General features: G+C 45.5%; 2 protein-coding genes and 1 long non-coding RNA gene across 6 annotated transcripts in view; 2 read left to right on the top strand and 1 right to left on the bottom strand.

The window, feature by feature from the left end:
• The window catches only part of ZNF383 (zinc finger protein 383), an 11,455-nt gene extending 6,088 nt beyond the window's left edge, over positions 1–5,367 (top strand). The window contains exons 2-3 of the transcript XR_004260110.1: positions 1,316–1,318; positions 5,357–5,367. The gene's annotated coding sequence lies outside the window, so the exon portion shown is untranslated. The remainder of the gene's footprint in view (positions 1–1,315; positions 1,319–5,356) is intronic.
• Positions 5,368–7,794: 2,427 nt separating this feature from the next.
• Positions 7,795–26,788, top strand: ZNF875 (zinc finger protein 875). Of its 4 annotated transcripts, none has more exons than XM_032248973.1 (5): positions 7,806–7,946; positions 8,336–8,424; positions 15,874–16,000; positions 16,446–16,541; positions 24,169–26,788. In XM_032248973.1, the coding sequence occupies exons 2-5, from the start codon at positions 8,392–8,394 to the stop codon at positions 25,830–25,832; spliced, it is 1,920 nt and encodes a 639-aa protein (XP_032104864.1). In that variant the 5' UTR covers positions 7,806–7,946; positions 8,336–8,391; the 3' UTR covers positions 25,833–26,788. The 4 variants fall into 4 exon arrangements, with proteins under 4 accessions (XP_032104867.1, XP_032104864.1, XP_032104865.1 ...); XM_032248974.1 differs by having other exon boundaries at positions 24,172–26,788; XM_032248976.1 differs by lacking the exon at positions 8,336–8,424 and having other exon boundaries at positions 7,795–7,946; positions 24,172–26,788.
• Positions 10,456–11,144, bottom strand: LOC116530720. Its single transcript, XR_004260112.1, has 2 exons — positions 10,979–11,144; positions 10,456–10,770 (listed from the first exon to the last, which is right to left on the bottom strand). It is a non-coding gene; the product is annotated as an uncharacterized LOC116530720 (long non-coding RNA).
• Positions 26,789–27,500: the final 712 nt, after the last annotated feature.

Here is a 27,500-nt window from a genome sequence, read left to right on the forward strand (position 1 = left end):
GTTGTTAAAATAAGCACAACTTCTAATTTTATTGCAATTAGAATGTAGAAAAATAATGCCTTTCACTTCCATGATAAGAAAAATTTTGCCGGGCGCGGTGGCTCAAGCCTGTAATCCCAGCACTTTGGGAGGCCGAGGCCGGTGGATCACGATGTCAAGAGATCGAGACCATCCTGGTCAACATGGTGAAACCCCGTCTCTACCAAAAATACAAAAAATTAGCTGGGCATGGTGGCGCGTGCCTGTAATCCCAGCTACTCAGGAGGCTGAGGCAGGAGAATTGCCTGAACCCAGGAGGCGGAGGTTGCGGTGAGCCGAGATCGCGCCATTGCACTCCAGCCTGGGTAACAACAGCGAAACTCCGTCTCAAAAAAAAAAAAAGAAAAATCTTGACTTTCTATGGGACTGAGAGTGGTGGAGGACTCGTGATGAACTGAATTCCTGAGAGAAATCCAAACTGCTAGGATTACAGGCATGGGCCACTGTGCCTGACTCCTTTTTGTATTTTTTATTTTTTTTTTTTTGAGATGGAGTTTCGCTTTTGTTACCCAGGCTGGAGTGCAATGGCGCGATCTCGGCTCACCACAGCCTCCGCCTCCTGGGTTCAGGCAATTCTCCTGCCTCAGCCTCCTGAGTAGCTGGGATTACAGGCACACGGCACCTTGCCCGGCTAATTTTTTTTTTTTTGTATTAGAGACGGGGTTTCACCATGTTGACCAGGATGGTCTCGATCTCTTGACCTCGTGATCCACCCGCCTCGGCCTCCTAAAGTGCTGGGATTACAGGCATGAGCCACCGCACCCGGCTCCTTTTTGTATTTTTTTGAGATGGAGTTTCATTCTTGTTGCCCAGGCTGGGGTGCAATGGCAATGATCTTGACTCACTGCAACCTCTGCCTCCTGGGTTCAAGCGATTCTCCTGCCTCAGCCTCCCAAGAAATAAGCCATGTGTAGGTGAACAGAGAGCTGCATAACTCCATATAGATGAGTGTTGTGGCTATGGTGGGTAAAGGAGTATGCCAGCTGTGGGTATAACGACTTTACAGAGAGAAGAAATTAGCAGGGCCTTAAATGAGGCTTAGAACTTTTCTGATAGATGTCTCTTTCTTAAGTTGCTATAAATCAGGAACGATTCCTGACCTTTGTTTTTCATTTTACCAATGTTTTTGAAAAGCACAGCCCCCATTATTTTGGAAATTGTCCCTTAATTGGCGTTTGGCTTATTTTTTTTCTGCATGATTTTGGTTATGGAATTAATACCACAGAAGTAACCTGGTGTTGGCCTCAGTGTATCACATCAGGAGACAGAACATCAGTTTGTTGCACTAGTGATTTTTTTTTTTTTTTGAGTCTCACTCTGTCACCCAGGCTGGACTATAGTGGTGTGATCTCGGCTCACTGCAACCTCTGTCTCCCTGGTTCAAGCAATTCTCCTGCCTCAGCCTCCTGAGTAGGTAGGATTACAGGTGCATGCCACCACACCCGGCTAATTTTTGTATTTTTAGTAGAAACAAGGTTTCACCATGTTGGTCAGGCTGGTCTAGAACTCCTGACCTTGTGATCTGCCCACCTCCGCCTCCCAAAGTGCTGGGATTACAGGCGTGAGCCACCATGCCCAGCCAGTAAATGTTAATGTTGATCACTTAAGGTGATTTCTGCTGGGTGTCTCCCTTGCATACGTATAGGTACTAGTTTTGCAATGAACAAGTCCTTCAATATATTCTTGATTTTATCTTCACTGTCATTGAACTCATTTGCTACTCAGGTGTATCAAATAATGAAATTATTTGGCTTGAGGGAATTATGGAACTGATCAGGAATATTATTTTCAATAGTCCCCCAGTGAAGGCTAATTTTTCGTTTCATTTTACTGTGAATTCACTTAGTTAGTAGACAGTAGTGCTTTCATGTAGATTTTGCAAGTGCAAAGCCAAAATCTGAGATTTAGTACCTGAAGGTAAATGGTAGATATTAGATAATCATCTCTCCTATGATCTTTGGAGGTGACCATGATGCTTATAGAGGGGTTGAAAGGGGCAGACGGAGCCGGACGATGTGACACTGGGATCAGGTTCTTAGTTCCTGAGCTCTCCAGTTTAGAAGACAGCATTCTCTCGCATACTCAAGGAATTTCCAGAGATCTCCCATTGTACCTTTTCTGGTGGAGATGATCTTCATCTCTTTCCTCCCAAGTATCTCCTTAATCCCAGCACTTTTGGAGGCTGAGGCAGGTGGATCATGAAGGTTAGGAGTTCAAGACGAGCCTGGCCAAGGTGGTGAAACCCTGTCTCTACTAAAAATACAAAAATTAGCCAGGCATGGTGGCGGGAGCCTGTAATCCCAGCTGCTTGGGAGGCTGAGGCAGGAGAATGGCTTGTACCAGGGCAGTAGAGTTGCAGTGAGCTGAGATTGAGCCACTGCACATGACTCTGGGATTACAATCATGCACCACCACATCTGGCTTATTTTGTATTTTTAGTAGAGTTACTGTTTCTCCATGTTGGTCAGGCTGGTCTTGAACCCCTGACCTCAGGTGATCCACCTGCCTCGGCCTCCCAAAGTGCTGGGATTACAGGCATGAGCCACCGTGCCTGGCCAGATAGGTAGTTTTCTAACCCACTCCCTCTCCCTCTACCCTCTAGTAGTCCAGTGTCTATTGTTCCCATATTTATGTCCTTGTGTGTATACTCAGCTCCCACTTAGAAGTGAAAATGTGCAGCACTTGGTTTTCTGTTTCTGCATCAACTTGATTAGGATTATGACTTCCAGCTCCATTCATCTTGCCGCAAAGAACATGATTTCATTCTTTTTTATGGCTGCATAGTATTTTATGGTGTATATGTACCACAGGGTGTCCAATCTTTTGGCTTCTCTTGGCCACATTAGAAGAAGAATTGTCTTGGGTCACACATAAAATACACTTAACAATTGATGAGCTAAAAAAAAAAATCCCCCCAGATCCCATAATGTTTTAAGAAAATTTATGAATTTGTGTTGGGCAGCATTCAAAGCCATCCTGGGCCACACGCAGCCTATAGGCCATGGTTCAGATGAGCTTGATGTACCACATTTTCTTTATCCAATCTACCATTGATAGGCACCTGTATTGATTCCATGTCTGCTATTGTGAATACTGCTGTGATAAACAAACATACAAGTGCATGTGTCTTTTCGGTAGAATGATTTCTTTTGGGTAGATACACAGTAATGGGATTAGTGGGTCAAACGGTAGATCTGTTTTAAGTTCTTTGAGAAATCTCCAGGCTGCTTTCCACACTGGCTGGACTATTTTACACACTCACCAACAGTGTATAAGCATTCTTTTTTCTCCACAGCCTCACCAGTGTCAGTTTTTTTTCTTTTTGACTTTTTTTTTTTTTTGAGATGGAGTCCCGCTCTGTCTCCCAGGCTGGAATGCAGTGATGCGATCTCAGCTCACTGCAACCCTCACCTCCCAGGTTCAAGCGATTCTCTTGTCTCAGTCTCTGGGGTCACTGGGACTACAAGCGTGCGCCGCCATGCCTGGCTAATTTTTTGTTATTTTTAGTAGGAATGGGGTTTCACCATGTTGGCCAGGCTGGTCTTGAACTCCTGACCTCAGCTGATCCACCCCACTCAGCCTTTGAAAGTGCTGGAATTACAGGCTTGAGTTACCACACCGGACCTTTTTTTGTTTTTTTGAGATAGGGTCTCACTGTTTTGCCCAGGCTGGAGTGTAGTGGTATGATCTTGGCTCATTGCAACCTCTGCTTCCTGGGTTCCAGTGATTCTTCCACCTCAGCTTCCCTAGTAGCTGGGACTGTAGGTGCACACCACCACACCTGGCTAATTTTTGTATTTTTATAGAGATAAGTTTTCACCATGTTCGTCAGACTGGTCTCGAACTCCTGACGTCAAGGGATCCACCTGGGTTGGTCTCCGAAAATGCTGGGATTACAGGCATGAGCTACCGTGCCTGGCCTAATTTTTTTTTATTTTCTGAAGAGACAATGCCTTGCTATGTTGCCTAGAATGGTCTCAAACTCCTGGCCTCAAGCAATCCTCCTGTGCTGGCTTCCTAATGTGCTGGGATTACAGATGTGAGCCACCACACCCAGCCCATTCTTTCTTTCTTTCTTTTTTTTTTTTGAGACAGAGTTTCAATCTTGTTACCCAGGCTGGAGTGCAATGGCGCGATCTCAGGTCGCCACAACCTCCGCCTCCCGGGTTCAGGCAATTCTCCTACCTCAACCTCCTGAGTAGCTGGGATTACAGGCACGTGCCACCATGCCCAGCTAATGTTTTGTATTTTTAGTAGAGACGGAGTTTCACCATGTTGACCAGGATGGTCTCGATCTCTTGACCTCGTGATCCACCCGCCTCAGCCTCCCAAAGTGCTGGGATTACAGGCTTGAGCCACTGCGCCCGGCCCATTCTTTCTTTTATATTGAGTATTCAGAATTTTTAAAAATGTATTTTACATCCACAACATTTCTCAACGTGGACTAGCCATCTTTCTTTTTTTTTTTTTTTTTTTTTTTTTTTTTTTTTTGAGACTATAATTTTTTTAAATGGGGAGTCAGGAAACACAGGAAACAGCCTCTTGAGAGGGAGAGACCCCCACACCCTTGGAGTAACCTCTGGGGGGAGGCTGTTCCTGCCCTCTCTTCTCTTTCTGTCTCTTGTATTCCTTTAATATGGAGAATCATTTCCCCCATAAACCCGGCATCCCAGCCCCATCTGGTTATTTATTCCCTCTTTGATTTCCTGTTATTCTGTTAGTTTTCTTTTTTTTTTTTTTTTTTGAGACGGAGTTTTGCTCTTGTTACCCAGGCTGGAGGGCAATGGCGCGATCTCGGCTCACCGCAACCTCCGCCTCCTGGGTTCAGGCAATTCTCCTGCCTCAGCCTCCTGAGTAGCTGGGATTACAGGCACACGCCACCATGCACAGCTGATTTTTTGTATTTTTAGTAGAGACGGGGTTTCACCATGTTGACCAGGATGGTCTCGATCTCTTGACCTCGTAATCCACCCGCCTCGGCCTCCCAAAGTGCTGGGATTACAGGCTTGAGCCACCGCGCCCGGCCCCTATTCTGTTAGTTTTCTAATCTGAAGGGTAACTGGTAACTCCTTAGTTTTCTGCCTTAATTTCTAAGTCATGGCTACTTTCAGTGTAAAAGTTTTCCTCTAGCCATGGTTTTAGTTTCATTCTGTAAGTCTTGGTTTTCAGTTTTTTCATTTGAAATTAATCTTTAATAACTTTTTTGACTCATTGCTGGCAGTAATTCCCTCTCTTCCCACCAGACCACCCTCTGTACCCAAGATTCTGGAGGTTTGTTCTTCGTTTTTTTGTAATAATCTTTACCTAAAACTTTGAGGTTTTCAAATGAGAAGTTTCTTCTGTAAGTGTGTAGAGAGCTAATAACTTATTGCTTTCTTTGGCACTACTCTTCAGCTGATATCTTTGGACACTGAGGTAGCCTCGTTCCCTAGGTTTAGATCTAAAATATTTTCACTATTGCTTCTTCCAGTGTATTTCCTGGTTTGCCGGTCAGTTTCTTTAACTTATCAGTGACACAGTGGTTGGTGTGGCTTTTAATTTCAAATAATATTTTTTCAATTTTTTGCTTTTGCTGATTTTTATGTATGTTGAGTTAATTTTTTAACTAGACATGTTCCCTTGATGGGTATGACTAAATTTTTTTTAATATAATTTAGATGGATTTTCACACCTCAAGCCAGTTAAGAGTGGGAAATAGGACTCCTTAAAGCACAGATATGACAGGTGGTTCAGATTCCCGAGGCTGACGCAGGTGTGGGTGTATCATTGAACCTGGCACGGAGCGCTCAGGTGATAGTTATCACCTTTGATTTAAACTAATGCAGCCATAAATGCTTTCTTTTTTTTTTTTTTTTTTTTGGAGACGGAGTTTCACTCATGTTACCCAGGCTGGAGTGCAATGGCGCGATCTCGGCTCACCGCAACCTCCGCCTCCTGGGCTCAGGCAATTCTCCTGCCTCAGCCTCCTGAGTAGCTGGGATTACAGGCACGCGCCACCATGCCCAGCTAATTTTTTGTATTTTTAGCAGAGACGGGGTTTCACCATGTTGACCAGGATGGTCTCGATCTCTTGACCTCGTGATCCACCCGCCTCGGCCTCCCAAAGTGCTGGGATTACAGGCTTGAGCCACCGCGCCCGGCCCCATAAATGCTTTCTTAGGTGTCTTGTTGATGGTTAATTTCTGTGGAGTTTGATACTCCTTTTGCTGCTTATCACTTGAGAGTCCCCTTGTCACTTGACCTGCTGTTATGTTATGTTTGTTATGTTTGATTTATTACAAATACCCCATCAGCCTGGGTCTCTCTTTACTCCCTTTGTACACATATATCTAAACATAGGGATCTGGATTATATCAGGATCCCACATCCTCACTGCACCCCCCACCACCATATCTTTCTGAAGTTTTCTAGTCCCTCCTATTCATTTGTGCTCCTTAAAGCCCAGCCCCATGCCTGGCTTTGGTTTCCACTGAGTTCTCTTACAAGCATTCTACATTTTTAGATATTAAATCTTTGGCAAGGTCATAGGGCTCTCGGTGGATCCTCCTTCCTAAACACCCACCCAATGGCAGAGGCTGATACTTAACATGCAACCTTGTTTTTTACTTCTCCAGGCAAAAAGGGATGTTGGAAGACATGCTGGAGGGTGTGGAGTGTGAAGGTTTAAAAATAATCTTTGAGTATGTGCTTCATGGTAGGCCTTGTAGGTAGCTTGTGGGTGTGGCTGTGGAGGGATGGCTACAATTGTGGATATTAAGAAAGTCAGGAAAGGAAAAGATCACTCACTCACAACAACAATTCAGAGAAAGTTCCTCAGCGACTTTCCAGCTACTTGATGCCCAGAAGCCTGGCCTCACTTCTGTAAATGCTCGGTCCTGGGGATACAGAATTTAAAGGGGCACAAAAGAACCTCAGTAATCAAGATACACAGTATTTTAATGTAATATCTTTAAAAATAAAATCAATGCAAAAAGAATACACCCCTGTTGAACAATCGGTCAGAATTCTGCCTCCTCTTCACCACCACCCCACCTCCACTCCCACCCTCCGGAAGTTTCCTCCAGGCCGCACCTGTACCCAAGCCTCAGTAAAAATCTCGGGAATTTCCGGATCAAGCCTCGGTTCCTCACCACCGCTACCACCAGGGGATCTTTTGCTGTTCATCCCAAGTTCAGCCTGCATCCCCTAAAATCCTAGGGACATGCGACCAGTCTCCCCCATCTCCGTTCCGCGAGTTTGCCCCAAGCCAATCCCGCTCTCCCTAAAAATAGCGTTGGGGTTCCTTATCCTGGCAACCCTCCTACTCTAGGGGATACAGGGCCGGTGTCGCCCCCACGCCAGGAGTTCCCGCAGAGCGTCGTCTCTCCCTGAGCCGCATCCATCCCGACCTGGCATCTGCTCGGGGAACGGCGCACCAGGACGGAGACTTGCGTGGTGAGCTCAAGTCACCTGCAGCTCAAGGTCAGAGCACACTGGTCATCCGTAGAGCGCCAGGACCACATTTTCCAGAATCCTTCGGCGGTCCCGCGATGCTTAGGCGGCCAGTAAATCTCATTAGGCAGCAGAGAAACTTGTCAGTATCACTTTCTTAGCATCTTAACAGTGGGCTCCTAAATTTGGTTGTGTACGCTGTGCAGATGTCAGAGGCCCCCTGTGTGCGCGAAGCCGACTGCTCATCTTTCTAGCGCTGAAACTACAATCCCCAGAGGCCTCTGCGGTCACTTCGGCTACCCTCCCGACCCCCCTTCAATGCGTAGCGTTGACGTCAGAAGCACTTCCGGTCAGTGGGCGCGGCCCGTTAGGCCGGTTGATACTCGGGGAGGCTTCCCTCTTCACGTCTTCTGCACACCTCTGCACGTCGTTACTTGACCTTTGCCTTCAGGATCCGCAGCGTGCACCTGCGTTCCGTGAGTGCCCTTTAGGCAATCAGCATACCCCTCTGCGTGTCCCCGTGTTACTCACGGGGACGCAGGTTGGGAGTGGCAGAGCTGTCTCAGTACTCGGGCGCTCTCCTGTGGGCACCTCCAGGCCATTTTCCTTTGATTCGAGCCCACAGGGTTACAGAGAAACCCTCATTCGGTTGCTTGGGGACAAGGACTTCACTCCCTGGCCCGAGCTTGAGGCTGAGCTTGAGGGTGCTGGGTCATTGTGGGTCCCCTCTGGATAGAAATTGGCTTCCTCGTTGATTTCTGTGACATCCCTGACCCCAGCTGTGGGGATCTGGCGCGGACTGTGCTTCACCTCGTGGGGAGGGAGTTTCCACCGAGGCCACTCTTGTTTATCTTCACATCCCCAGATCTGTCTTCTGAGGCTTTGCCCTTCTCCAGGAAGAGCATTCAGGAGACCAGAAAAATGGCCACAGAGCTCCTGAGAGCCAAAAAAGAGGTGAGAATTACCTGTAATTCCATCTTGCCTGTCAACAGAATGGATCCCATAACCTTTACTTGCCCTGGAGGCAAAAAATTGGTAATGGGCAAAATTCATTCATAGTCTTGGAAGAGGGGCTCATTCTAACAGAAGTTCTCCCTCAGCATTCCTTTCTGCTCCATCCATACCGCAGTCACTCATGAAGTAGTTAATTGTGAACAACACATATGGAGCAGTTAAAAGTACAGTGACATACATGCTTAATTGTTCAGTTATGTGGATGAAGGGCAGGGACAGCAGAGATGCCTCTAATTTCAAATGATTGGGGAGGACTCCCAGAAGTAGGGCTGTCTCAGCTGCTCCTGACCGGTTTGGTAAGTTGGAAATTAGAGGGAAGACTTTCCAGTGGGAGGCAGCAAGGAAGCATAGCTAGTTTCAAAGGCTGGACTCTTGCTACAGTGTGGAAGGATTATGGTGGCTAATGGACTTGCTTAAGGTTTAAGGTTTTTAAATATGTGTAGGTGGCGGGGCGTGGTGGCTCAGGCCTGTAATCCAAACACTTTGGGAGGCCGAGGCAGCAAATCACAGGGTCAGGAGATGGAGACCATTCTGGCTAACACCGTGAAAACCCATCTCTACTAAAAATACAAAAAATTAGCCAGGCGTGGTGGCACGTGCCTGTAGTCCCAGCTACTGGGGAGGCTGAGGCAGGAGAATCTCTTGAACCTGGGAGGCGAAGGTTGCAGTGAGCTGAGATCGTGCCACTGCACTCCAGCCTGGGCGACAGAGCAAGACTGTCTCAAAAATAAATAAATAAATAAATATGCATAGGTGAAGATACAGACTAGCTATTCACATAGAACAAGGAGGAGTTTGACATAGTCTGACCTGAATTCTACATTTGAGAGCATTTTCAGCTTTTGGCAATTGGGACATTTCACCCAAAATTTCAGATTCCCTGCTTTTCTGAAAATAAATCTGCCCTGAGTAGCTGGGATTACGGGTGTGTGCCACCATGCCTGGCTAATTTTTTGTATTTTTAGTAGAGACGAGTTTTCACCATGTTGGCCAAGCTAGTCTAGAACTCCCCACCTTGTGATCCACCTGCCTTGGCCTCCCAAAGCGCTGGGATTACAGGCATGCCTTTTTTTTTTTTTTTTTTTTTTTTTTTTTTTTGAGAAAGAATCTCGCTCTGTCACTCAGGCAGGGATGCAATGGTGCAATCAATCTTGGCTTACTGAAACCTCCGCCTCCCAGGTTTGATCAGTTCTCCTGCTTCAGCCTCCTGAGTAGCTGGGATTACAGGTGCCCACCACCACACCTGACTGATTTTTGTATTTTTAGTAGAGGTGGGGTTTCCTCTGACCTCAGGTGATCCACCTGCCTCAGCCTGTCTTGATCTGGGCCTCCCAAAGTGCTGGTATTACAGGTGTGAGCCACCACTGCACCTGACCTTACTGTGCAATTTTTTATTTGCTTTTAATTATTACACTGTGCAGGTTTTGATAACCAGGGTAGACCTGTCAACTCCGATCTCTTTCTTCTCATGTGAAAGTTCTCAGTAGTGTCCTCATTTGTTTCCAAATGTTGACATGGTCCTTTGCCACCCACCACATGTTTCTGTAATCCTCAGTTTCCCCAACATTGCAGTAACATCACTTTTCAGAAACCTTTAGTGGCTCATTTCAGTATCTGAGATATTTAGGGCAGCCCTCATTTCAAATGTTATATCCTGTTGTCTGATGTCATGTTCTGATTATTCAGTCTGCAGGTGTATTTATTGTTACCACAGGGGAGTCATCTTATGTATACTTTTAGCTTAGATACATCCATTTTTTATCTTATTAGAGAAAAAAGGGGAGAAAAACAAAAATAGGTCAGGTCAATGGGTTCCCTTTCCCATTTAATGAATCCATGCCCAGGAGTGAGTGAGAAACGGGAGGACCGACTCTGCTGCTCTCCAAGACTGGCTTAGCAGTTTCTGATATCATGGTCACGCCAGCAAGCCAGTGGTCATGATAGTCATCAGGTATTTTTCATATGACATGATTCCTCTATCAGCATATCAGCCTTTGCTGCATAATAGACAACCCTAAACATCAATGGCTTAAAATCACTTATTAGCACAGAATTTGGTAGGCTTGTAGTTTGGGCAGGCACAGGTAGGTTTTGCAGGTTTCACCTGGTCTTGCTGTCTGGCATTCTGCTGGGACCACACATTTTGCTGCAGTTGGCTGGCATTTTGACTAGGGCTGGAGGACTGTCCATGTGTGACAGTTAGGAAGCTGGTTGCCTGGGGTGCCTAGTTTCTTCTTGGTTGTCTTCCATGTGGGCTTGGGCTTGGTCACATGGTCTTGGGTTTCTCTACACAGGAAGAGAGGACAGCCCCAGGTAAGAAGTACTTTTATGGTTTTGGCTTTTGTCATGTTCACTAATGTCCTTTTGGCCAAAGAAAGTCACATGGCCAAGTCCAGTCATCATAGAAGGGGATAACATAGGTGAGTGGATACAGGGAGACATGATTTATTGGTCCCAGTGATTCATACCCTTACCATGTGCAAGATAAACTCACCCACCTCCCAAGATCCCCAGAAGTTTTATCTTCAGACTCAAAAGTCCAGTATCTTAAGTGTAACAGTCTGGATGTGGCTAAAGCTTCTTCAGTGGATCCCTTTTGAGTCAGATACCTGTATACTAAAAAGACAAGTCATTTGTTTCCCTCCACCCCAAACACTCCCAACCTAATACACAGAGACACACTGCAGTAGACACTTCCATTCAGAAAGGACAGGAATTTGGCGTGGAGGAGGCCTCTTCATTTTGAACTGTTTTAGATCCTTTTGGACTTCCTTGAAAGCTCTGTGGGCTTCCCATGTACCAGATTTGGGACTGCTCTGTTAGACAGAAGTGGAATCACAGTCAGATAGGCCTCTCACTTTGGCAAGGTGTCGGTACTGTGGGACAGTGCTCATAAGAATTTCAGAAACCAGCTGGGCACGGTGGCTCACGTCTGTAATCCCAGCACTTTGGGAGGCTGAGGCAGGCTGATCACCTGAGGTCACGAGTTCGAGACCAGCCTGACCAACATAGAAAAACCCCATCTTTACTAAAAAGACAAAATTAGCCGGGTGTGGTGGTGCATGTCTGTAATTCCAGCTACTCGGGAGGCTGAGGCAGGAAAATTGCTTGAACCCGGGAGGCAGAGGTTACTGTAAGCTGAGATCGCACCATTACCTCTCCAGCCTGGGCAACAAAAGCAAAACTCTGCCTTAAAAAAAAAAAAAAAGGAGACTCTCAGAAGAAGCCTTTCTTTCTAGCTTAGAGACTCCAAGGCATCCCTTTAATACTTCAGAGGTCCTAAAGTTTTGGTCTTTGAGCTAAACTCTTGATTTGATCTTTACTCTGAGTGTATTTTTTTATTTTGAGACACGTGCTGGCTGGAGAGACTGAAGATACAAAACAATTTTCTTTCCAAGCCAGCAAGTCCTGACTTGTCTATATTCCCTCTAAATTATGCTTGCAAGCTCTATAATTGCTTCTTTAGCTCTTCTGTTTCTTGATACTATTATATGTTGCTAGAAACATCCAGCTGAAACTTTTAACAGGCTTTCTGGAGATCTCTTTAGCTAGATTCAAAAATTCATCAGGTATATTTTCTGCTTTCCAAGTTTATGCAGGCAATAGCTTTGCTAATATATAACACGAGTTGCCTAATTCAAGCTGCCCGAGCAGTTTTCTCACTATTTTTCTAGTCGCCACTAGCAGTTTGTTTACTGCTTTTCTAGCCTGTGCTAATAGTTTTCCTGGATGCTTTCCAAGCCTCTGCACAGGTCCTGCTCCCAAAGCTAACACTGTGTTTTAGGTATTTTGTTATGGCAGCACTTCACTTCTGTGTACCAATTTAGTGGCCTAAAGAACTTTAGCAACTTAGGCCAGGCGTGGTGGCTCACGCCTGTAATCCCAGCACTTTGGGAGGTCAAGGTGGCTGGATCATGAGATCAGGAGTTCCAGACCAGCCTGGCCATCATAGTGAAACCCCGTCTCTACTAAAACTACAAAAATTAGCTGGGTATGGTGGCATGTGTCTGTAATCCCAGCTACTCGGGAGACTGAGGCAGGAGAATCGCCTGAACCCGGGAGGCAGAGGTTGCAGTGAGCTGAGATCATGCCATTGTACTCCAGCCTGGGCAACAAGAGCAAAACTCCATATAAAAAAACAAACAAACAAACAAACAAAAAGATTGCTGGGCTCCCCCCAACCGAATTTCTGATTCAGTAGCCCTAGGATGGGGACTGAGAATTTTTATTTCTAACAAGTTCCCAGGGAAAGCTGGTGCTGCAGGTTCAGGGACCACATACTGAGCCAGTGCACTAAGCCCTGCTGCCTCTCTTGGGTAATCTGGGCCCATGCTTCTGAGCATCAGGAAGTGCTGACCTCCTGTGACTCCATCTTACAAATGAAGAAGTCTTTTGCTAGAATCCCACAGCAGGCTTCTTGTGGCTTGTTGGTTATCATTCATTTTTCAGCTGGCAAGCAGGTGAATTACTGTTACACCAGTTACTCCCCCAAGCTGCTAGCTGTGTTGCTACTCAGTGGGATAGAGTTGGAGTGGATCATGAGGGTCAGCCCCACAGTGTTTACAATGCGCCTTCCATTGCATGGTTCTCAGACAAAGCATGAATTGTTCCAGGGCTGGAGGAATAACTAGTTGTGTAAAATGTGTTAAAGTAACATTAATTGCCCTCTAATGTAGCTCCTTCATTTGAGATTTTCGAGGGGTGTGTGTTTGTATGTTCCGAGAAGGGGTTGTGAAAGCAGAGCACAACAGGGACTAGGCAAGTGCCTGAATAGTCTTTTTCTCTCCAGTGTTTACTTACGAACAGTTTCAGACATACAGAAAAAACAGGAAGACTTCTACATTGAACACTGACGTACCCACCACCTAGATTCAACAGTGACTACCTGTTTCTCATGAACTTTCCTGATCCTCAATCCTACAGTGACCTCTGCCTCTTGAAATTTCTCTGACCCAGTGATTCACAACCATCATTGTGCTTTTAGGAGCCTTTAAAATACACAAGCCCCATCCCCAGGTTTATTGATTTGTGGTGGGACTCGAGAATCCATCATTTAAACACTACCCAGGTAGCTCTGAAGTGTAGCCAGAGAGAGACAAGGGGTCAGAACCAAAGCTCACAGTCATCTGTGCTCTTCCCTTGGGATTAAGTACATTGGGACTGGCTGGTTTGGAGACAGCTATCAATATAACTGGATGTGGATAGTCTTAAGGCCATTTCGTAGTCCAGCCAGTGTAGAATAGTACTGCTGGTAGGGGACAGGAAATGTAGGAGAGGTTCCCTGGGACGGGTACAGTGTGGAATTAGTTTTAGAGACACAATGTCATACCCTCAAGGAGTGATGGCGGCATTCTGAGAAGGGGATGCAAAACATCAGATCAGAGATAAGACATGTACCTAAATGAATGAAGCTGGTGAGGCAGTCTCCAATAGTGTGCCTTGGCTGATAGACCACCAACCAGCATGAGTCACCGTCAGCCAACTGTGATCCAACAGCAGTGCAGAGCCCAGGGTGGTCAGATGTATGGATATTTTACAGAACCCATGGACTGAGATTTTCATATGAAATCTTCTGACATTTAATTGATGTAAACACAAGTTTTAAAGCACTATATGGGTCAAACTAAACCACTTTAGGGACTGCAGATTGTACCCAAAGAGAGTAAGTATTGGGCTGGGAAGAATCCCGGTGCTAAACTTCCAGACTCATTTGGAAAGCTTACCAAACTTCTATGCCAAGGACAGTTATATATTCCCGCCCTCCAAAGTACTGCTCTCTAGGTAGCAGAGGTTCATTTGAAACTTTGTTGCTTGTCTCATAATAATAAATCATTTTCAGTTTTTAAAAATATTTGACTGCTAAGTGTTTGCAGATTCTGTTGTAGACGCCAGGGTAATCACAGTGGACCAGCCATGCACGTGGAACTGATAGCCTAGCGGGAAGCCACAAAAGAGGAATGAGTATCATGTATTATCTTACGGTTAAAGGAGCACAGTGAAGCAGAAGAGGGGAAGGAAACCCACATGAGGGCATGGAATTTTACATAGAACGGCCAGGCAGTGCAGCAGGCAGTTGTCTGAGTCCTTCACAGCGATCCTAATCCTCACCATAACCTTGTGAGATGAGCACTGTTATTTTTAGTTCACAGGAGAAACTGATATGCTGAGTGACTCATTTAGTGCCTGAGGTAACACTAGTTGGGGACAGAGATGGGTTCCAAATCCAGATAGTGCAGTTTTTTTTTTTTTTTTGGAGACGGAGTTTCGCTCTTGTTGCCCAGGCTGGAGTGCAATGGCGTGATCTCGACTCACCGCAACCTCCGCCTCCTGGGTTCAGGCAATTCTCCTGCCTCAGCCTCCTGAGTAGCTGGGATTACAGGCATGCGCCACCATGCCCAGCTGATTTTTTGTAGTTTTAGTAGAGACGGGGTTTCACTATGTTGTCCAGGATGGTCTCGATCTCTTGACCTCGTGATCCACCCACCTCGGCCTCCCAAAGTGCTGGGATTACAGGCTTGAGCCACCGCACCCGGCCAGATAGTGCAGGTTGAGTCCACACTCTTCATCAGCACCCACTTCCCCTCCGTAGGCCTGAGCAGGCACGTGGCAGCATTTGGTAGAGGAGGGAGTGAGTCCTGCTATGGAAACTATATATGTTGGTGAGTTATTTGCCCCTAACCCCCAGGGGCGTCACTGCTTCCAGTAGAAGAAATACTGAGACTAAGCAGTCTCAGAACATTTTCAGGCTCAGCAAGATGATGCTTTACTATTTGGTGGTACTTGTGTGATGTTTTCTTTTTCTGCCTGCCTAGTGTTAAAACTCCCTCTGTGTAAGGGCTTTGGTTTGTTCTTATCCTCCATGGCAGCCAGCCTGGGATATGGACAGTAATAGGTGCTTAAGTGATGCTGGCTGGGCAGAGATAGGAGAATAATGGTCTTTGACCCCTTGGTGCCAAGGTCACAATCCAAAGCAGGGTCTAGAAATCTTTCCTACTTCCCTGAGGGAAGGCTTTTAACCTCTCATTTTTTTTTTTTTTTGAGTCAAGAGTTTTGCTCTTGTTGCCCAGGCGAGAGTGCAGTGGCGCAATCTTGGCTCACTGCAACCTCCACTTTCTGGGTTCAAGTGATTCTCCTGCCTCAGCCTCCCAAGTAGCTGGGATTACAGGCGCCTGTCACCATGCTGGGCTCATTTCGTATTTTTAGTAGAGATGGGGTTAATCCATGTTGGTCAGGCTGATCTCGAACTCCTCACCTCAGGTGGTCCGCCCGCCTTGGCCTCCCAAAGTGCTGCGATTACAAGCATGAGCCACTGCGCCTGGCCTTGACCTCTCTTCTAAACTGTGGGAAAGACAGGCTCCTGGATGAACAGAGGTATGTTTTGTGTTAAAGGCATTTGCGGCATTCAGGGATGTGGCTGTGGACTTCACCCAGGAGGAGTGGAGGTTGTTGAGCCCTGCTCAGAGGACCCTGCACAGGGAGGTGATGCTGGAAACCTATAACCACCTGGTCTCACTGGGTAAGAATGGCCTCCCTTGGCACTTAAAGTCTGTCCTACATAGTATTTCCCACTCTGAGGAAGGGCCACCTGTGGAGCACCTTTGCCTTAGAATTGGGCTTAAAACAATTTACCTTTTTCCTCTGGGTAAATCTGGATTTAGTAGAATTGAAAGCAGATAGATTGATTTATTCATGTTATGGATAACACTGCATTTCCAGGCCCCTTTCCCAAGGCTTGAGGGCGCTGTCTTTACTTTATTTTGCTCTAAACCCAGGAGATTTTCATCCACCAACTGTTAGTAATATGCTGTTTTTCTGATTGGAGTCACCGTTCCTTAGTTAACCCTTCTACTTCAGAGAGAGAACTGTTCATTGGTCTTTTGTATCCTCTGCATTTCTTCACCCATTTAGCTCTGAGTTCTTGAATGGCCTCTTGAGCCCATAATTCTCTTCTCTATGAGCAGAAATTGCATGTTCCAAACCAAAACTCATTGCTCAGCTGGAGCGAGGGGAAGAGCCCTGGAGAGAGGAGAGAAAATGTTCTCTGGACCTCCGTCCTGGTGAGTGTCAGTGTGGGGTTGATGGGATAGTCTACAGCTTGGCAGCTAGGGAAGGAGGAGACATCTCTCAGATACTGGGAAGAAGCTCTTCTCCAGGCCTCCTAAGCCAAGGGGAAGGTTGCCTGACATGGCCTTCCTTCCGGAACATAATCTTCAATTGAGGGAGGGACTTCCCTGGTTTCCTTGTCTCTTCCCTACACCAGGAAGCCTCCCTTCCTCACTTGGCTTCTCTATAATGCCTAGTCTTTTCTCATTCATAGTCATCTTTCTTACCTGATCTTAAAAACTGTATCTCCCCTTGCCGAGGGCCGTGGCTCACGCTTGTAATCCCAGCACTTTGGGAGGCTGAGGAGGGCAGATCATGGGATCAGGAGTTTGAGACCATCCTGACCAACATGCTGAAACCCTGTCTCTACTAAAACTACAAAAATTAGCTGGGTGTGGTGGTGCGCACCTGTAATGCCAGCTACTCAGGAGGCTGAGGCAGGAGAATCACTCGAACCCAGGAGGCGGAGGTTGCAGTGAGCCGAGATTGCGCCACTGAACTCCAGCGTGGGTGACAGAGTGAGACTCTGTCTCAAAAAAAAAACCAAGCAAACAAACCTGCATCTACCTTATGAATATTAAGTCTACAACCCTTCTAGATACTTTCTAGTGTCGAGAAATTATTTGTATGCTAAGATTACCACCATATCTCCACTTCCCATAACTTATTACACAATACTTAAGCTATGACTGATAATAACATACATACTCATGTGCCAGTGCCCCAGCTTAAGAAATAAAAAATTACCTAAACAGTCAAAGCCCCCATTTCCCCTTCCCTGATGGTATCCCATACCCATCCCTCCAAGGGAATTGTTTTGCAGTATTAGGGACTTATAATTCTCATGCCTGGCTTTATTCTTTCCTTCATACGTATGAATCACTAAATCATCTGTATTGTTGGAATATTTTAAAATTTTATATCAGTGTCTTCATATTATGTGCATTCTTCTGTACTTTGCTTTTTTTTTTTTTTTTTTAAATTGAGATGGAGTCTTGCTTTGTTGCCCAGACTGGAGTGCAGTGGCTCAGTCTTGGCTCACTACCACCTCTGCCTCCCGGGTTCAAGCGATTCTCCTGCCTCAGCCTCCTGACTAGTTGGGCCTACAGGCACGTGCTACCATGCTTGGCTAATTTTTATATTTTTAGTAGAGATGGGGTTTCATTATGTTGGCCAGGCTGGCCTCGAATTCCTGGCCTCATAATCCACCTGCCTCAGCCTCCCAAAGTGCTGGGTGGCGTGAGCCACCACAACTGGCTATAGTTTGCTTTCTTCACCGATGCTAATTTTGTACTATGTTGGTATATGTAGCTCTGCTTCATTCATGTTATGGCTATATAATATTGTATTATATGCATAATTATAATACAATTCATTTATCCATTCCATTTTTGTTGGACATTTACATTTTTACCAGTGTATTCTTTTGACCAATTAAAGAATGCTGCTGTGGGCCAGTTGCGGTGGCTTACACTTGTAATCCCAGCACTCTGGGAGGCCGAGGTGGGCAGATCATGAGGTCAAGAGGTCGAGACCATCCTGGCCAACATGATGAAACCCTGTCTCTACAAAAATACAAAAATTAGCTGGGTGTGATGGTACGCGCCTGTGGTCCCAGCTACTTGGGAGGCTGAGGCGGAAGAATTGCTTGAACCCAGGAAGTGGAGGTTTGGTTTCAGTGAGCCGAGATTGCACCACTGCACTCCAGCCTGGTGACAGAGCAAGACTCTGTCTCAAAAAAAGAAAAAAAAAGAATGCTGCTGTGAATGTTCTGATAGATGTGCCCTTGGGCACATAAACTCTTGTTTATCTAGGGTATGTACCTAGGAGTAGAACAGCTGAGTGAAAGAATGTGCACCTGTTCAGTCTGATAAGGTAATGCCAAACTATTCTCCAAAGTTGTTGCATTAGTGTTCTAGGGCTGCCACAGCAAAGTACCACACACTGAGTGGCTTAAGCAACAGATGTTTGTTTATTTATTTATTTTGAGACAGAGTTTCACTCTTGTTGCCCAGGCTGGAGTGCGATGGCGCAACATTGGCTCACTGCAACCTCTGCCTCCTGGGTTCAAGCGATTCTCCTGCCTCAGCCTCCTGATTAGCTGGGATTACAGGCACACACCACCACAACTGGCTAATTTTTGTATTTTTTGGTAGAGACAGGGTTTTACCATGTTGGTCAGGCTAGTCTCGAACTCCTGACCTCAGGTGATCTGCCCACCTCAGCCTCCCAAAGTGCTGGGATTACAGGCATGAGCTACCACGCCTAGCCAAAGTTTATTTTCTCACAGTTCTGGAGGCTAGACATAGAGATCAAGGTGTTGGTAGGGTAGGTTCCCTTTGAGGGCTGTGAGGAAGAATCTGGCCCATGTCTGTCCCCTAGCTTCTGGTGGTTTGCTGGCAATCCTGGTGTGGAGGAGCAGTACCCCGATCCCTGCCTTCATCTTCATATAGCATTCTCCCTGTGTGTGTGTCTCTGTGTCCACATTTTCCTTGTTTGTGAGGACATTATTCATACTGGGTTAGGGCCCACTCTAATGACCTCATCTTAACTAATTACATCTGCAACTACCTTGTTTCCAAATAAAGTCACCTTTTGAGATATTAGGGGTTTGGACTCCAATATGTCATTTTTGAGGAAACAGAATTCAACCTGTAGCAATTGCTTATACTCACATAGCACTTTATCATATGAGGATTCTAGTTGCCCTGCGTCCTTGCTAATACTTTGTGTGGTCAGACTTTAGGTTTTGATCATTTTTGGGTATGAAATGGCCTCTCATAGTAGTTGTAATTTGCTTAGTATTGAGTTTGAGCATCCTTCTATATGTTCATTCATTGGCCTTGGTATTTGCTCTTTTATGAAGACTTTTCAATTCTTTAGTTTTTTTCTTCTTGCTAATTTAAATTTTTTAAAATAAATCATTTAGTGATTTATTGAATGATTATCAGATGTTCCAATATTATCAGATGTTCCAATCTGTGGCTTACCTACTTTATCTTTTTTGTTTTGTTTTGTTTTTTGAGACAGAGTTTTGCTGTGTCGCCTGGGCTGGAGTGCAGTGGCCCGATCGGCTCACTGCAACCTCCTACTGCTGGGTTCAAGCAATTCTCGTCTCAGCCTCTCGAGTAGTTGGGATCACAGATGGCTGCCACCACACTTGGCTAATTTTTGTATTTTTAGTAGAGACGGAGTTTCACTGTGTTGACCAGGCTGGTCTTGAACTCCTGACCTTGTGATTCACCGACCTCAGCCTCCCAAAGTGCTGGGATTACAGGTGTGAGCCACTGAGCCTGGCCTCTTTATTTTATTGAGATGGAGTCTTGTTCTGTCACCCAGCCAGGAGTGCAGTGGCATGATCTTGGCTCACTGCAACTTCCGCCTTCCGGGTTCAAGTGATTCTTCTGTTTCAGCCTCCTGAGTAGCTGGGACTACAGGTGTGTGCCCACACGCCTGGCTAATTTTTGTATTTTTAGTAGAGACAGGGTTTCACCATGATAATGTTGAGTCTACCAATAAATTTTGGGGAGAATCACCATCTTAATAATATTGAGCCTTCCAATCTATGACTGTTTCTCTATTTATTTGGAACTTTAACTTCATTCAACAGTGTTAATTTTCTTTAAAAAAATCTTTCTTCTTGCCGGGTGTGGTGGCTTAGGCCTGTAATCCCAGCACTTTGGGAGGCCGAGGCAGGCAGATCACCTGTGGTCAGGAGTTTGTGACCATCCTGACCAACATAGAGAAACCCCATCTCTACTAAAAATACAAAATTAGTTAGGTGTGGTGGCACATGCCTGTAATCTCAGCTACTTGGGAGGCTGAGGCAGGAGAATCGCTTGAACCCAGGAGGCAGAGGTTGCAGTGAGACGGGATTGCACCATTGCACTCTAGCCTGGCCAACAAGAGCACAACTCCATCTCAAAAAAAAAAAAAAAAAAAAAAAACTTTCTTCTTTTCCTCCTTTCCTTTCCTTTTTCTCTTTTGCTTCTGTTTTTTCATCCCACTGTATTGCCCAAGCAGGCCTCAAACTTCTGGCCTCAAGCAATCCTCCCACCTCAGCCTCCCTAAGTGTTGGGATTCCAGAAGAGCCACCATGCCCAGCCTTAATTTTCAGTTTACCAACTTTGTGCTGCTTTGTCACATTTATTCCTTAGCATTTTATTATTTTTATGCTATTGTGAATAGTATTGTTTTCTCAGTTTCATTTTTAGAATAGTCATTGCTAATATATAGAAATACAATTATTTTTTACATATTTATATTAGGGCCTAAGTACAATGATGACTTCTAATTGCTTTCTTGAAATTTTATACATACAAAATTACATAATCTGTGAACAAGAGATTTTTTTACTTCTTTTCCAATTAAGATGCCTTTCATTTGTTTCCTCCTCCTCATTTCATTTGTCCCCTCCTTCTTCTTTAGCATTTTGGCTGGAACATGAATCATATTATTTTCCCCACTTAACGTGTTGCGTCATCTTTCTCCTGCTGCATTCACAACTTGCCTTCATTCTCTCCACCTGTTTGACTATGAGGTATCTAGCTGGGGATTTATTTATCTTACTTGGGATTCCTTGAGATTCTTGGATCAATGTTTTTCATTAAGTTTGGGACGTTCTTAGCCTTTTTTTGAGGGATTTTTTTCTGCTCTTTACTCTCTCTTTTCTTCCTGAGTTCCCATTAGACATAGGTTGGTTGCCTGATGGCTTCCCACAGGTTTCTGGTGCTCTTTATTTCTCTTTAGTATTTTTTTTACTCTGTTCTTCAGTTTAATTTCTATTGCTGTGTCTTCAAGTTCGCTCATTCTGTTGTACACTCAAATATGCTCTAGTAGTTTTTAAGGTTTGGTTGTTTTACTTTTTAATTACAGAATTTCTTTTGGTTTCTCTTTAACAGTTTCTTTCTTTGCTGATATTCTCTATTTGTTGAATCACTGTTATTATACTTTAATTTTTTTACACACTGTATATGTTGCATTACTGTTCTTGCATTAGTATAAAGAAAGCTTTGGCCAGGCATGGTGGCTCATGCCTGTAATCCTAGCACATTGGGAGGCTGAAGCAGGTGGATCATGAGGTGAGATCAAGACCATCCTGGCCAACATGGTGAAACCCCGTATCTGCTAAAACTACAAAAATTAGCTGGGCATGGTTGCAGGCGCCTGTAGTACCAGCTGCTCCAGAGGCTGAAGCAGGAGAATCGCTTGAACCTGGAAGGCAGAGGTTGCAGTGAGCTGAGATCGTGCCACTGTATTCCAGCCTGCTGACAGAGAGAGACTCCATCTCAAAAAAAAAAAAAACCTGAGACTGGGTAATTTACAAACACAAGAGGTTTAATTGGCTCACAGTTCTGCAGGCTGTACAGGAAGCATGATGCTGGCATCTGCTCAGCTTCTGGGGAGGCCTCAGGAAACTTACAGTCTTGGCGTGAGTTAAAGTAGGAGCAGGTACTTCACATGACTGCAGCAGGAGCAAGAGAGTGGCGGGAGTACATTTTTAAACAACCAGATCCCATGAGAACTCACCATCACAAGAACAGCACCAAGGGGATAGCGCTAAACTATTCAGAAGTAACTGCCCCCATGATCCAGTCACCTCTCACCAGACTCCACCTCCAACACTGGGGATTACAGTTGGACATTTGGTGGGCAACATGGAGCCAAACCATATTACACCATTTCCTTCAGCCCTTTGAACATATTTATAATAGCAGCTTTGGGGTCTTTTTTTTTTTCTTTAAGTCTGGACCTACTCAGTGACAGTTTCTATTGACGGCTTTTTTTCCTGAGTATGGGTTACTCCTTCCTGTCTCTTAGAAACCTGGATATTTTAGATGTTCTGTTGCACTCCCTTTGATACCTGAATGCATTTCCTGCCTGAAGATTGTCATTGCTGCTTTTTGTTTAGTCACTTTTCTAGACTAAATTTGTGGAATATGTCTCCTCTGTGAAAACGATGTTTCTGCATGGTTTTAAAATTTTATTCTTCTGTTCATTTTCGATCTTGGCTTCCTAGATATCGACTTTGTGGCTGCAGAGCTTAGCGGCCTGCAAGAATTGGCACTTTAAGCTGTCTTTGGCACTTAAAGATCTGAGTCAGGAAGCCTTCCCACCTGTATGAATGGTGTGTGGGTTGGGAAGTACATTGAAAGTTCAGGTTGTTTTTAAGGATTTCAAGGCTTTTTACTTACCACTGAGCCATCTTATTTTTCCTCTGCCCTGATTGTAGCCTCTTTGTCAGGCAGGGATGTGTGGATAGCTTGCTCCCACCCACTTGCTGTCTTTCTTGGTTTGCCTGGGCCTTCCAGTCAGCCAGAGTTGTGTGGAGGGCTTGTCAAGCCCCTCTCTGGCTGTCTAATTTTAAGAGCCTTCTTGCCAAATTTCTGGATCATCTGCCAGTCTTCTTGGTGTCAACCAAGACTGCAGCCTTAGACAGCAATTGCTGGCCACTCCTGTTCTCTCATGACCTAGATCATGACTTTTAATGATAGCTCTACTGGGCATTGGTTCCTCACCATCCACTCTAAATCAAGTGAGTCCCCTCTAGTAGCAGCAACCCTGGCCATTTTATAACTTGCTCTACTATAAACATTGCATTAACCAAGCTAGTGGGGAGGGGGAGGAGGGTAAGAGCAACTCCAGCAATAATGTCACAGAATCTTACTGTTCTTACCTGAGGCCAGTGTTTTTCATAAATAAATATTTCTCAATTTATTTTTATCGTTTTGGTTGATTTCTAGAACTTGTGAATACTTTTTGTCAGATAATGTGAAAATGAAAGTAAGAGTTTTGTATGAGTTTTCTACATTGCAATAGGATAGAGTCAATATGCCTTTCTGTAAAGGGTCACTTAGTATATATTTTAAGTTTTGAGAACACATGCAATCTTTGTCATTTCTTCTTTCTTCTCCTCATCCTTTTTCTTCTCCTGCTCCTCCTACTTCTTTCTCCCCCCCATCCACCTCTCCTCTTCTGTCTCTCTCTTTTGAGTTCAACCCCTTTTTAAAAAGGTAAAAACCATTTTTAGCTGGCAGGCCACACAGAAACAGGTGTCAGGCTAGATTCGGCCTGCCAGGTGAGTTTGCCAACTCTTGCAATAGAAAACATAATGCATAGGGCTGGGCACAGTGACTCCTGCCTGTAATTCCAGCACTTTGGGAGGCTGAGGCGGGTGGATCATCTGAGGTCAGGAGTTTGAGACCAGCCTGGCCAACATGATGAAACCCCTTCTCTATTAAAAATACAAAAATTAGCTGGGCGTGGTGGTGGGCATCTGTAATCCCAGCTACTCAGGAGGCTGAGGCAGGAGAACCGCTTGAACCTGGAAGGTGGAGGTTGCAGTGAGCCAAGATCACACCACTGCACTCCAGCCTGGGCGACAGCGAGACTCTGTTTCAAAAACAACAACAACATCAAAAGAAAATGTAATGCATGAAGTGAAAGTAAAAATAAATGTTGGGAAGGATGTCTAACTGGGAGAGAGCTTGTGATGTAAACATGGTATGAATGACCAACGGACGAGGCAAAATTGCCTACATGGCCCTACCTACGACCCCTCTGAAAATGTTCTTTCTTCAGCAGGATCAAAGCCAGAAATTCAACTTTGTCCCTCCTGCCCTCTGATGTTCTCCAGTCAGCAAGCTCTCAGCCAGCACGTGTGGCTGAGTCATCTCCCTCAGCTGTCTTCAAGTTTATGTGCAGGAAATCCTCTCCAGCAGGGAAAACACTGTCCAGATCAGAAACAGCAGCAAGATCTGTTCTGCTTGAGTGGCAAAGCAGAATGGATTCAAGAGAGAGAAGACTCCGAAGTCCAGTTTGGGAGAGTAAGCAAAAGTGGCACTTCAGAGGCACTCTCCAGCCCACCTGAAGAACAGCCAGCATGGTCCAAGGAAGATGACACAGTGCTGCATATAGGGCCCAGCCCTGAACAGAAGGCCAACCTTGAGGAAACAGACAAAGGATTGCATGGCTTAGAAGTTTCAGGATTTGGAGAAATCAACTATGAAGAGTTTGGGCCAGGCTTTATCAAGGAGTCAAACCTCCTTAGCTTCCGGAAAACACAAACAGGGGAGACAGCTTACATGTACACTGAGTGGGGACAGAGCTTTGGTAGTATGTCAGTCCTCATCGGAAACCCAAGGACACACTCTGGGGGAAAGCCTCATGTGTGTGGGGAATGTGGGCAAGGCTTTACCTGGAAGTCAAACCTGATCACACATCAGAGGACACACTCAGGGGAGAAACCTTATGTGTGCAAGGACTGTGGACGAGGCTTTTCTTGGAAGTCGAACCTCTTCACACATCAGCGGACACACTCAGGGCTCAAGCCTTATGTGTGCAAGGAATGTGGCCAGAGCTTTAGCCTGAAGTCAAACCTCATCACCCACCAGAGGGCGCACACTGGGGAGAAGCCTTATGTTTGCAGGGAATGTGGGCGTTGCTTTCGCCAGCATTCACACCTCATCAGACACAGGAGGACGCATTCAGGAGAGAAGCCTTACATTTGCAGGGACTGTGAGCAAGGCTTTAGCCAGAAGTCACACCTCATCAGACACTTAAGGACACACACAGGAGAGAAGCCTTATGTATGCACAGAATGTGGGCGTCAATTTAGCTGGAAATCAAACCTTAAAACACACCAGAGGACCCACTCAGGGGTTAAACCTTATGTCTGTCTGGAGTGTGGGCAATGCTTTAGCCTGAAGTCAAACCTTAACAAACACCAGAGGTCACACACGGGGGAGAAGCCATTTGTATGTATGGAGTGTGGGCGAGGCTTTACCCGGAAGTCAACCCTCATCACACACCAGAGGACACACTCAGGGGAGAAGCCATTTGTATGCAGGGAGTGTGGACGAGGCTTTAATGATAAATCCACCCTCATCTCACACCAGCGGACACATTCAGGGGAAAAGCCTTTTATGTGCAGGGAGTGTGGTAGAAGGTTTCGGCAGAAGCCTAACCTATTCAGGCACAAGAGGGCACACTCAGGTGCCTTTCTGTGCAGGGAGTGTGGGCAAGCCTTTTGTGATAAGTTAACTCTCATTAAACACCATAGAGAACACTCAGGGGGGAAGCCTCATGTGTGCAGGGAGTGTGGGCAAGGCTTTAGCAGGCAGTCACACCTCATTAGACACCAGCGGACACATTCAGGAGAGAAGCCTTATATTTGCAGAAAGTGTGGGCGGGGCTTTAGTTGGAAGTCAAACCTAATCAGACATCAGAGGACACACTCAGGATAGAAATAGAAACTTTATGTGTACAGGAATATGGTAAAGCCTTTAGCCAGGAGTCATACTTCATCAGAGACCAGAGGACACACAGCACTGTGGCTTTGTCAGTCATTGCTGGGATTGCAGGCGTGCACCACCATGCCTCACTAATTTTTGTATTTTTAGTAGAGACGGGGTTTCACCATATTGGCCAGGCTGATTTTGAACTCCTGACCTCGTGATCCACTCACCTCGACCTCCCAAAGTGTTGGGATTACAGGCGTGCACCACCATGCCCAGCCGGAAGTAATAACATTTCTAAGAAAAGTTTCTGGGAGGAAAAACAAACTTGGAAAATGAATAAACTTATTTTCCAGCAAATTTTAAAAAGATCATATGCTGCTTATTTTCCTGTCATGTTTCAGCTCCAGCCATGCCATTCTCCATTCTGTGATGCTGGGGCTGGGACTCTGTTAAAGACATTTCCCAGATTCCTTTGCCTTAATGTCCATTTAAGAGAGACTAAAAGGCATAAATGGAGAGGGACTTGGCATTTTATTTTCCAATTCTGTCAGTAGCTCTCTAGCAGTTGAGGGGAGCTGTGCCTTGCTTGCAAATTCCTTCCATTCTCCCAGCACTAGACTGCCAAAACCAGTTACTGCTGGGCTGAAACCCCTCCTGAGAGCTCTCAGATAGTGGCAAATCCATCTCTTCCTCTTTGTTCTCTAAGCTCTAGAGTGTTAGCTGTTTCCTCAAGTTACAAATCTCTCCCTTGGTGCTCTTTCCGTCCTCCACATATGTAGTCAGTTTCCTGTAAGTAAATTCCCAGGTGGTTCTGCTGTCTTGACTAGATCACGATGAACAGAGCACCACCATTACTTGTTTTAGCAGTGCAGCCAAATAGTTGGCATACTTTCAGGACCACTGCCCTAATCTGTGGAAATGACCAAACTCAAACTAGTGTTGGACTTGGTTATATAAGAAAAATAAAGGACAAACGGCCTGCCAATAATCAATTACTGACATATAAGGACATAGTCATATATACCCAAAGTTTCTTTGAAATATACTTTCTTTGAAAGTATACCTAGTCAAGAATGGAGACCTGGCCAGGTCAGGTGGCTCCCACCTGTAATCCCAACATTTTGGGAGGCGGAGGCAGGAGGATGGCTTGACTTTAGGAGTTCAAGAGCAGCCTGGGCAACACAGTGAGACCTGGTCTCTACAAAAAATTAAAAAATTAGCCAGGTGTGGTGGATGCGTCTGTGGTACCAGCTACTTGGGTAGCTGAGGCGGGAGGACTGCTTGAGCCTAGGAAGTCAAGGCTGCAGTGAGCCAAAATGGCCCCACTGCACTCCTGGGTGACAGAGAAAGACCATGTCTCAATAAAAAGAATGGAGAATCTGCCAGGTGTGGTGGCTCATGCCTGTAATCCCAGCATTTTGGGAGGCCAAGGCGGGTGGATCACCTAAGGTCAGGAGTTCGAGATCAGCCTGACCAACATGGAGAAACCCCGTCTCTACTAAAAATACAAAATTAGCCAGGTATAGTGGCACACACCTGTAATCCCAGCTACTTGGGAGGCCTAGGCAGAATTGCTTGAACCCAGGAGGCAGAGGTTGCAGTGACGGGGATTGTGCCATTGCACTCCAGCCTGGTCAACAAGAGCGAAACTTCGTCTCAAAAAAAAAAAAAAAA

This window comes from Sapajus apella, unplaced genomic scaffold (genome assembly GCF_009761245.1).
Source record: "Sapajus apella isolate SASKATOON/1434 unplaced genomic scaffold, GSC_monkey_1.0 scaffold68, whole genome shotgun sequence".
NCBI classification, from domain to species: domain Eukaryota; kingdom Metazoa; phylum Chordata; class Mammalia; order Primates; family Cebidae; genus Sapajus; species Sapajus apella.

What these genes read in the sequence shown, in the direction of transcription:
- ZNF875 (XM_032248973.1), top strand. Translation starts at nt 8,392, where the DNA reads ATGGCCACAGAGCTCCTGAGAGCCAAAAAAGAG. An exon ending in TCCTGAGAGCCAAAAAAGAG is followed by an intron (nt 8,425 to 15,873) that starts GTGAGAATTACC and finishes TTTGTGTTAAAG; the next exon opens with GCATTTGCGGCATTCAGGGA. An exon ending in TAACCACCTGGTCTCACTGG is followed by an intron (nt 16,001 to 16,445) that starts GTAAGAATGGCC and finishes CTCTATGAGCAG; the next exon opens with AAATTGCATGTTCCAAACCA.